Source organism: Diabrotica virgifera, chromosome 4 (assembly GCF_917563875.1).
Source record: "Diabrotica virgifera virgifera chromosome 4, PGI_DIABVI_V3a".
NCBI lineage: Eukaryota > Metazoa > Arthropoda > Insecta > Coleoptera > Chrysomelidae > Diabrotica > Diabrotica virgifera.
The window spans coordinates 240,729,428-240,741,568 of record NC_065446.1 but is presented as its reverse complement, the minus strand read 5'-3'; the positions used below and the strand labels follow the sequence as shown (position 1 = coordinate 240,741,568).

Sequence of the window (12,141 nt, the reverse complement as noted above, 5' to 3'; positions counted from 1 at the left end):
GTACACATTGAAACATATAGTGGTGGTACACAATGACACATGTTTCATTATGTACCATACTGAATCATTCTATAACAATGGCATTCTATTGCAGGTGTACCATGGTAAGGAGGAAGAAAGAAAAATCCAGAGCCAAATTTACAAGTGAACAAATGGCGGCAGCAGTCACAGAGGTTAAAAAAAATGGAACTGCACTTCGCGTTGCAGCAGATATGTTTGGCATAAATTTTAGCACATTAAGGCGATATGTTCTAAAAGAAAAAAAAATGATCCAAATGCAAAAATGGAGTCAAATTATGCTGTTATATTAGTATTTAACACAGAGCATGAGACGTCGATGTGTGATTATATTAAGAACTGTAGCAAAATGGCTTTTGGGTTGAATACTCTAAAAGTCAGAGAATTGGCATATGACATGGCTGCTAAAAACAATATCACTATGCCAGAATCTTGGAAGGCTAACAAATGTGCAAGCAAAGATTGGTTAAGGGCATTTATAAAAAGAAATTCATCATTAAGCCTCAGAAAGCCAGAAGGATGTTCATTGTCAAGGCTTAGTTCATTTACAAAACCCAATGTTGACCGGTTTTTCGTAAATTTGGAGCAAATATACGTAAAATATTCATCAATTGTTGAAGATATTCGCATCTACAATTTAGACGAAACTGCTACTACGACTGTCCAACGACCACATAAAGTTGTGGCACAAAAAGGTGTTAAACAGCTGAACCAGTGCACAAGCGCCGAAAGAGGATTACTCGCTACTACTTGTGCAATAATTCGAGCAAATGGAACATTTCTACCTCCGGTCATTGTTTTTCCTCGTAAAAAGTTTAATATGATTATGCTAAATGGTGCTCCACCAGGAACATTAGGACTAACTAATCCAAGTGGATGGATGACCGCCGAACTATTCACACAAGTACTAGATCATTTTATTAAGCATACTGGTGTTAGAAAAGAAAACCCGTGTTTATTAATATATGACAATCACGAATCCCATGTCTCTGGAAATAGCAGAAAAAGCAAAAGCTAATGGCATAATAATTTTAACCTTGCCCCCACATACAAGCAATAAGATATAGCCTTTGGACAAATCAGTTTTTTTTTTCCTTCAAAAACTATTACAATAGTGCGATTGATTCATGGCTTCTTAACCACCCCGGCGTTCCTATGACACTGTACCAAATAGCAGAATGTGCTGGTATTGCCCACTCAAAATCAATGACACCTGAAAATATTATGAACGGCTTCAAATCTACAGGTATCTACCCTTTTAATAAACATATTTTTAGTGAAACTGATTTTATATTATCGTCGGTTACTGACAGACAGATTAATGACTTTGAAAATTATGACGGACAAAAAGCTATGGTTGTACTAAGAGATTCTACCAATCACGAAGAAAATGCATCTGCATGTTCATCTCAGTTAATATAGCTTCTACTTCATCTAATACAACCCAAGAAACTGAACCGAACTCAACTCTTGAAATACCTTCGACATCAAAAAGTTCTTTTATTACCCCATTCGACATACGGGGTTTTCCTAAGGCCGCACCCAGAAAAAATTCACATCGTAGACGTAAATCAAGGAAAAGTGTCATTTTAACTAGTACAATAGAAATGAAAGACCTTTCTTATAAAACGGAAGGTAAGAAAACCCCCACAACAGCAGCAGTTAATAAAGTGAAACGAAATATTAGTAAAGCTTTAAGCACAAAAGCCTGTAAAAAGGACTCTCCCAGAAAAAAGACCAAGTCAGGTGAAAGTGATTCAGAAACAGACTCCGGAAGTTTAGAGTTGGCAGACTCTTCAGATGATGAATTAAGTTCTCCTATGATGCAGGAACAAAAGGATGACTCAGAATCTTACGCAATTGCTGAAAATACTGAAATTTTAAAAGACTCTTTTGTGTTAGTGAAATTTGAGAAGAACATATATTATGTAGCCAAAATTTTGGAAATTGTGAACTATTATGAATTTAAAATTTCATATTTGAGAAGAAGTACGAAAGTTTCCAATTCATTTTACTTTCCAGATGTTCCTGACATTCATATGGGTTTGAAATCTGATTTTGATATATGTTATTGCCAGCACCAATATATTGGGACCGTGCAAGTTCGGAAAAGCGACACCTATTTCTACGCTCTGCACTATTATTCGCACTTTTAATTATATTGGCCAATCATATGGTCCTGGTTACTGGATAATTGTCATGGCCATAGTAAAAAAAAATAATAAGAAAAAATAAAATTTAGGTGATGTTATTCAAACGTAAATAATTGTATGTAGTAAATAAAATTAGTTACTAAAATGTAGTATTGCAAGCAAAATACAATTAATTAAATTTACCTTTATATAATAATTGCATATCATATCAATATTGTGGAGCAATATATAATTTTTCTTCTTAAATGACAATAGGTATGAAATGTACGTCAATTTGACAATTTCAGTTGACAATATGAATTATTTAAGAAAGTTGCAATATTTCTCCGCTATTCGCGCACGATCGTTTCGCGTATCCCTTCCAAGTACTTGCACATCGCGAATACAAAAAACAAACGACTATCTTGCTATTATAGATTTGGTTTGGAGTTTAACAATTTTATTGTACAGTAACTTAAAGAAATATTAAATATTTTTTGTATTTAATAGTTGTTTTTAATACGTTTCATTGTGTACTACCTTATGTTTCAAACTGTACCACCGGTGGTACACATTGAAACAAATTCAGTATTGCATATTTCTGAAAATTTCTAAGTTACTATTTTTACTTTACTTATAATAACTATCAAGTTTGATAGACAAATGTACACAGATAACAAAACTCTAAATGGAGATTTTTTCGAAGAATGCATTCCGATGTTAGAGCATATTTCCTAAAAAATTGTGTACCAGTCTCCCCTAGCACGACAAAACAATGAAAGGTGGACGAGAAACATTATACATTAAGGCGGCGCCAGATATGCGGTATTTGGCAAATACCGAGCAAATGCTTGCTATTTGCCTGTTAGTGTGGATGGGTTGCTTGCTATTTGGCATTGACCAATTTTAGTGCTTGTCGAATATTTGTCGTGTTCCCGTACGTTGTCGGTCTTTTCAACACTTCAAAGTAAACAAATATTCGCCGTTTGAATATTTTTAGTGTCATCCACATATTTTTGCAAGCACAAGCAAGTTTTTTAGGTTAGGTTAAAGTTTATAACGATTATTAAAGTAGTTTAGTTATTGTCGCAGAGTGTAGAAAATATTGAAAATAATAAATATGGAGTGGACCAATGAAAGTATTTTACAATTTTTGGATGCATATGAAAATGAACCCATAATATGGAATGCAAATTGCTTTTTTTTCTACTATTTAATAATAAACTTCCACCAGACATAATGACAAAAGCAGCTGAATTTATAAGAAGATCTGTATCACTATCCATTCTGTACCTTTTTTTGTTCGTTTAGAATATATTTGCTGTTCCCACAGCGGCTCGATATACGAAAAATCTCGAATATGTGGTGCAAGGTGCTTGCCGTTTAACGAACGCTTTCATGAGCACTCAAATATTTGATACTTGCAAGCACTTGTTCAGTATTTGCCAAATACCGCATATCTGGCGCCGCCTTTAGAGACCACGCGAGCACAATCATAGTAGAGGAAGACCACAAAAACAATGGATAGACGACATCAAAGCAAAAATGGGGAGAAACTGGCACCAAATAACACAAAATAGAGAAGAATGGAGAACTCATGGGGAGGCCTTTGTTCAGGAGTGGATGCAAAACATTCTGAAGAAGAAGACATTCTACTTCAAAATAAACGTATTTTCAACTAAAATTGTAGTTAATCCTCAAAAGATGGTAAACGTTACATGAATTTGTTAACACCCAGTAAAAATAATCTATAAATAGAAAATGGATTCGGACGACTACACATCAGATAAGAATAGGAAGATGACCAGTGAAGAAAAATGTATTGTTATTGCCTATATCACCTAGCAAAACGCATAACCAAGATAATATGCTCGACCAAATAATCGAAATGATGCAGGACTTAACCAAAGAAACAAAATACTTAACAACGGAAATGAAAGAGATAAAAGGAACAGATACAGTACTGGAAGGAACTAAATGACCCGTAGAATTTAAACAAGAAAACCAAACGAAACACAAGGAAAAGGATGTAATAATAAAGTTTTTACTAATTGATGCAAAGGATAGAAATGTACTGAAACAAGCTGTAGGAAAATTTATGGAGAAAGAAATGAACATCAATGTTCAAATAGAAGAAGCTATTATACTAGGAGAAAAAACATGTTTGGTCGACTAGAGAACAAGCTTGAAAAAGACAAGATATAATATTATACAGGGTGTTTCATTAATAATTGTCCATATAGTAACTGGAGAAACCTTAGCACAAAATACGAAGATATAACCTAAAACACTTTAATAAAATGTGGTTCCTAACCGAGTTACAGGGTTTTACAGGAAAACGTTTTATCTAAAAATTTAAAAATTAGTTTTGCCCAGAATTTTAAAACTATTTGACGTATCCTTTTCATATTTGGCAGAAAGTGCGACTACTATACACCCTACTAAATTATGATAAACAAAAACGTTTCTAGCTACTACCAGAGGCGTAAGGCAGGGGATAGTAAATGTTTGACCCTTCTCAAATTCTACGCCACTAGAGGAATTACTACTTATGTGTCATTTTTAGATTCTCCAATACTTTCTACGTAAATAATATACTCCTCATTGGTAACGATAAAGTCATTAGTTTTCGAGATCTGAAGTTAAAGATGAAACGGCACAGTTATTTTGATTAATTTATGGTATGATTCATATGATTAGAATTTAAAAACCATTTGTACCCAGTACTTTAAAACTATTTGGCGTATCCTTATCATACGTGGCAAAAAGTGTAGGTACTGTATACTCTACTAAATTAAGATAAATAAACGTTTCTAGCTACTACCAGAGGCGTACGACAGGGGATAGTGTCTGGTTGACCCTTCCCAAATTCTACGCCACTGAGGAAATTGCTATTTTAGTGTATTTTTTTTTATTTTTCAATACTTTTTATGTAAATAATATACTCTTCAATCGTAACGATAGAATGATTAGTTTTGGAGATATTTGAATTTAAAAATGAAGCGACACAATCCATTAATCAAAATAACCGTGTCGTTTCATTTTTAACTTCAAAGATCTCGAAAACTAATGGCTTTATCGTTACGAATGAAAAGTATATTATTTTCATAGAAAGTATTGGAGAATCCAAAAATTGAACTAAAATAGCAATTCCGCCAGTGGCGTAGAATTTCCAAAGGGTCAACCATTCACTTTTTCCCGTCGTACGCCTCTGGTAATAGACAGAAACGTCTGTTTAACATAATTTAGTAGTTTGTACGGTACCTATACTTCCTGCCAAGTATGAAAAGGATACGTCGAACAGTTTTAAAATGCTGAGCAAAAATAATTTTTAAATTTTTAGATAAATCACCCTGTAACTCAGTAAGGAACCATATTTTATTTAAGTGTTTTAGGTTAAATCTTCGTATTTTGTGCTAAGGTTTCTCCAGTTACTATATGGACAATTATTAATGAAACACCCTGTATAACTATAACTATTGATATAATTGAACTATACAACTATTGAACTATAACTATTGATATAAATATTTATATAAGTAATTGCATAAGAAAAGAAAAATTACAAATACAGAAAAAAATAAGACAATTCGCTAATGAAAACATAAATAAGGGCAAAAGTAATAAAATATAACAAACTAATAATAGATGGAAAAACACAAAAATGGAATATTTAGATTAAATAAAAATAAAAACTAACCTAACCAGAAAAAAGAAAAATAAAGTAAAACTAGGATCCTGGATCATTCAAACATTCTGTAGACCGGGTAAATTGGAAGAGAGCAATAGAAATGCATAGATACAGAATCGACATATTACCACAAGAAGTAAGACGGAAGCAAGAAGGAAATTAAAAAAATTAAACAATTGCATAAGCATTTAGGGTTTATAAACAAACAAATGGTACAGCATTTGTAGTCGAAAATAAAATAAAGAACAAAGCTATACAATTCAAAGCCATAAATAGGCGAATGTTATATAAAATTTTTTTTCTTCTGAAAGTAGAGTTCTGGCATTATACTCTGGGCTAATTAGCAAAATACAAGGAAAAGTTATTTACTAGCAATTTTATTGCTGGAATCGAATCTTATTATTGTATGTATTAATAATATAGATATGCAAAGTCCGCAGATAGTGTGCTACTTTTTTTATAAGCAAAATGGCGCCCGAAAATCGTGTTTTTCAATTTTTGCTCTATAACTCCAAAGATTTTAACTTTACACCAAAAACACTCAAATAAAAATTCACCGCAATTAAATTCTGCATAGAGACGTGTTTTTCCCGATTCATTTTGACGAAAACTTTCCCCGGAAAAGGCGGGTTTTTCCAACAAAATCTTTAATTTTCAACTAAAATTTTAGATAAGTAATTGTTAATCAATAATTAAATAACTTGGTAATGTAAAAGCCCTTTTCGTATAGATTATAATTCCACAATCCGATGGAAATTGAATCCGAATCCGAGCAACAATTGAATTGTTAATTAAAAATTTACGCTCGCTATAATAACGAAAATAATTATGATGCATAAGAATAACTATGATTTTTCATAAAAAGACACTATACCTATCTAATGTACTTTACAGAATTGAAATTGGACTATTTAAGCGGCCTCAGGAATATTTTAAAATTATAAAGAATTTTTTGGCTTATAAACAAATAGAATATCTCGGGAAATATTAAACTAAATTAAAATGTGAAAACGGTATTCGAAAAACAGCGGCAGGACGCTTCTTTTAAAAGAAAAATCGTGTAATTGTGATGAGTGGTTCCTGAAATACAACCGGTGAAAGTTGACCGGACTTTACGGCAAAGATATAAACAATAGGATCATAATTTTCAAACCATCACCTTTTTATTTTTGTCCTCTTTCTCCACACCAATTTTCATATCATTAAACTACTCATAACATATATTATTATAATAAAAACTATCGATAATACGTGTGAAAATTGCCAAAAATAGCAAAATCCCTATCAAAAATTAGGTTGGAGAAAATGTAACCCTCAAAGTTCAAAATTGGTATACGTTAAAAAAATGCATTTTCTCGGCTTCCCATGGAGCAATTTGCTTCATTCTTTTTTTGTTCCTTAATAACTTAGTAGAGCCATCGAACTAATGCATTATTAAAGGTTAAACTTGCTTTTGTTTTGTTATAATAGATTAATTTATTTATAAGAACAGAAAACTACATATGTTTTCCAGTTGTAGTCTTTTTTTTAGATAAACTTACTACAAGTGTACCTTTTAAAGTTAAAAACATAAATATTCTCATTTGAAAGCTGTATAATTATTTAAACAATTTTTATTTAAACAAATTAAAATTTTGTGTTATAATAAATAAATAAATTTATTATAATAAAACAAAAGCAAGTCTGACATTTAATAATGCGTTAGTTCGATGGCTCTACTCGAGTTACTTGAGAACAAAAAAAAGAATGAAGGAAATTGCTGAATGGGAAGCCGAGAAAATGCATTTTTTTAACGTATACCGATTTTGAACTTTGAGGGTTACATTTTCTCCAACCTAATTTTTGATTGGAATTTTGCTATTTTTGGCAATTTTCACACGTATTATCGATAGTTTTTATTATAATAATATATGTTATGAGTAGTTTAAAGATATGAAAATTGGTGTGGAGAAAGAGGACAAAAATAAAAAGGTGATGGTTTGAAAATTATGATCCTACTGTTTATATCTTTGCCGTAAATTCCGGTCAACTTTGACCGGTTGTATCTCAGGAATTGCTTATCATAATTAAACGTTTTTTCTTTTAAAAGAAGCGTCCTGCCGCTGTTTTTCGAATACCGTTTTCACAATTTAATTTAGTTTAATATTTCCCCGAGATATTCTATTTGTTTATAAGCCAAAAAATTCTGTATAATTTTAAAATATTCCTGAGGCCGCTTAAATAGTCCAATTTCAATTCTGTAAAGTACATTAGATAGGTATAGTGTCTTTTTATGAAAAAATCATAGTTATTCTTATGCATCATAATTATTGTCGTTATTATAGCGAACGTAAATTTTTAATTAACAATTCAATTGTTGCTAAACTGTTCATTCAGTTTCCATCGGCTTCTGGAATTATAATCTATACGAAAAGGGCTTTTACATTACCAAGCTATTTAATTATTGATTAACAATTACTTATTTAAAATTTTAGTTGAAAATTAAAGATTTTGTTGGAAAAACCCGCTTTTTCCGGAGAAAGTTTTCATCGAAGTGAATCGGGAAAAACACGTTTCTATGCAGAATTTAATTGCGGTGATTTTTTATTTGGGTGTTTTTGGTGTAAAGTTAAAATCTTTGGAGTTATAGAGCAAAAATTGAAAAAAACACGATTTTCGGGCGCCATTTTGTTTATAAAAAAAGTAGCACACATCTGCGGACTTTGCATACCTGGCCTATTCTGGAAAAATGGCCTATTCTCCGATAATCAGCCCAGAGTATTATTCAGGTATTTTATAATTAAAAATTTGTTATAGAACGTATCATCAGGCTCAAATGTAACTGGGCAGGACACGTCGCCAGGCTGAAGGACTCAAGATGGACACGAAAACTAATGGAATGGAGACCAAGAGAAGATAAACGCAGTAGAGGAAGGCCGCCTTCACGATGGACAGATGATGAAGTGTAGAAACAATTGGGGGAGACCTATGTCCAGCAGTGGACGTAAATTGGTTGGATGATGATATAAAAAATAAAAAAACAAACCAAGATCTCAATTTATTAAGAGACCTAAAAACTAAATGTTCGGAGAAACGAAAATTTATTGAAAACATTCATCTTTACAACATTGCTTATTGAATTAAAAATGAGATCAGCAATACATTAACCTTCGGATGACCAAGCGGGGGAAATTTGGACCCCAGCGTATGTTTTTCTTTAATAAATTCAAAAGTATTTTCAATTTTTAACTCATTATTTTTTATTTGACTTAATATCATTCTAGATATCCTCATATTATTTTGAAATAAAAAAAAGTCCCTATATTTTACGAATAAAAAATATATTCTGAAGTTGATGTTTAGTAAAATACCGTCTATTATGTGTAATTCCAAGTAGGTTTACGCTAATGACATCGACTTTGCAAAGTAACAAGACACTTACTCACTACACACACTACTCATGTTGTGACTGGCTGAATGACATACTAACATACACACTACACATGACACTAATACTCATGTTGTGACTGGCTGAATGTCATAAAGTCCATGCCATAAAAAAACTAAACAAACTTCATTTTTTTGTTGTCATTTTTGACCTGGGGTCATTTTTTACCCCCCTTGGTCATCCGTGTAACAAAAAAAGGTTGGTCATCGGAAGGTTAAAGTCTATTGTTGGTCTAACTAAATCGCTATTCTAGAAGACCTTATATACTTACCTATACCAATGCCCATCGGCATGGTATTTTCCTAAGTAAATTTTCGATTGACTGTCTGCCTTTGTGATTCGTTGAAGCGTGTGAGTAGGAGGATCATTTACTATTTGAGATTCCAGATCTGCCAGAAGTTGTAATAGTCTTTGATGGCCGTGGCCACTGACTTGTATATAGATGTCACCGTTTTCGGCAATATGCGAGACACATATTTCGGTTATGCTGTCCTAAAAAGATAACTAGATTTAGTAATTAAACTAAATTAAAAACAGTATAGCCCGAAATAAACAGTACTGGAACTGAAACGTAGATTTCTCTTTCTGCACGCTGTCATACCCAAATTAACTTGTATATACCTGCCAAGTAATTCTTAATTATTAATAATTAATAATTACATTTCTTACCTTTGTGAAGACTATGAAAGTAACTGTAGTCTTTCAGTCTTTTTTTTTGTAACAGTTATGAACTTTTAAAAATTAAAGGTGGAGATTCGTGAATTGCAGAGTTAAATCGCAAAAATTAAGTGACAAAATTTAAAATTTATCTATTTGATCGCGTTTATGTTAAACCATAGAGTTCAAAGAAGTTTTATGGGGAGTTTTAGGTCTAGATGTGTTATAGAAAAAATATGGTGCAACTTTTAATTTTAAGAAAAACGTGGTTTAACTTTTTTTTATTTTTAGGGCAAAATAGCGATTTTGACAATTTTCTCCCACCTAAAATTCAAAATAAACTTGATTTTCGTTTTAGGCACCATCAAAAACATAAAGTAAGACCAAAATTAGCCATTCACCACCAATTATCAGTATCTAGAAAAATTAGCGATATTTTGGGGATTTATAACGTAGATGTTAAACGTTGCACCATTTGGTTTCTATAAAACATTTTGATCCAAAACTTTCCAGAAAACTTTTTTGTACTTATGTTTTATTTTTGAATTTGATATAAAATCTATACTTCAAATTTTGTCAGTCAAATTTTGCGATTAAACTTTGCAATTCACGAATCTGCACCTTGTACTTTAAAACTTCACTATCACTTTTACTAGAATAAGACTAAAAGCTTAAAGCAGAAACCATTGCCTTCAAAAAAAGTGAGTGATATATAGTGTCGAAACTTTAGAAAAAAAATTTAAAACGGACCAGAGTTGTAGCGAGCTGAACGCAAAAAAACGCGATTTAATTTGTTTTTTATTTTTAGGTACAATTACAATTTTGACAATATTCCCCCACCTAAAATTTAAAATAAATTTTATTTTCGTTTTCATCACAGTCAAAAACATAATCTAAGACAAAAATTAGCCATTCTCCACCCATGGTCAGTACCTCGAAAAATAAGCGTTATATTGGGCATTTCTAATGTCGACATTAAAAGTTGCACCATTTTTTTTCTATAAAACATTTTGATCTAAAACTTTCCAGAAAACTTCTTTGTACTCTTTATTTTAACATAAACGTAATTAAAAAGCTAAATTTTAAACTTCGTCCCACAACTTTTGCAATTAAACTTTGCAATGCACAAATCCGCACCTTTTCCTTTAAAAAATGTATAACCTTTATCAGGATAAGAATAACAGCTTGAAACAGGTACCGTTGTCTTCAGAAATATTAGAGCTATATACTGTAAAAATTTTAGAAAAAATATTAAAACGGAACAGAGTTGTTTGTAGCGAGGTAAACTCAAAAAAACGTGATTTCATTTTTTTTTATTTTTAGGTTAAAATTGCGATTTTGACAATGTTCCCACATATAATTCAAAATAAATCTCATTTTCGTTTTCAGCACCTTCGAAAATATAAAGTATGAATAAACTTAGCCCTTCGGCCCTCCGTGGTCAGTATCTCGAAAACTAAGCGCTTTTTGAGGGTGTCCCGCTCGTGTATTTGTTTTTACCCTTTACTCAGTATACGAGTACAAAAATGATGGTGATTCAGAAAGGCAAGCTGAGATGGATCGATGGAAGATTAACTAGAGAACTTATCAAAAACTAGAACTAGGAGAACTTATCAGACTGCCTTAATACACCATCACCTCTTCGGTATAAATACAAATAGTAAAAATAATTGTTTAATAAATACTTACTCCTATAATGGGAGTTGCGTATTCCTGATCAAGCAGCATCATTACATCGAAGTTAATGCAAGAACCCACCTCCACGTCGTACATGTAAACAGGTATAATTTGGTTCTCTGCTTCTGTCGAAAGAAAAAAGTATTGAACTCTCAATTTTTATTAAAACGCCAATTGCGTCGATTATAAACTTTAGGGCAAAATAAATGATAAAAACAAAAGACAAAATACATACCTATTGTTTCCTCAGCGAGTTCTATTTCTACGGCTCTATATAGAAATTCTTCTAAAGTTTGAGAATCTTGCGACACTTCATAAATATCCTCTAGTCCTGCTAGTCGACATACAAAAGCCTGTAATAAACAAAATATTAAAGATTTTTATTAACAATCGTGTATTAAGATTTTTCATCACGAGTTTAATTCTGTCCAATCAGATTATTATTATACTGGGAATAATCTACTTAATACTGAGAATAAATTTTAAGTATTTTGTTTCTGTTTAATTACAACGAGTTTACTAGTTTTGACACTTATCAC

General features: G+C 31.8%; 1 protein-coding gene across 3 annotated transcripts in view; it reads right to left on the bottom strand.

The window, feature by feature from the left end:
• LOC114327302 (tudor domain-containing protein 7-like) overlaps positions 1-12,141 on the bottom strand; it is a 192,937-nt gene that overhangs the window by 38,877 nt on the left and 141,919 nt on the right. For all 3 annotated transcript variants that reach the window (XM_028275884.2, XM_028275907.2, XM_028275892.2), the window contains exons 11-13: positions 11,838-11,955; positions 11,615-11,727; positions 9,540-9,760 (exon numbers count right to left, since the gene is read on the bottom strand). In XM_028275884.2, coding sequence (XP_028131685.1) covers positions 9,540-9,760; positions 11,615-11,727; positions 11,838-11,955 — 452 coding nt within the window. The remainder of the gene's footprint in view (positions 1-9,539; positions 9,761-11,614; positions 11,728-11,837; positions 11,956-12,141) is intronic.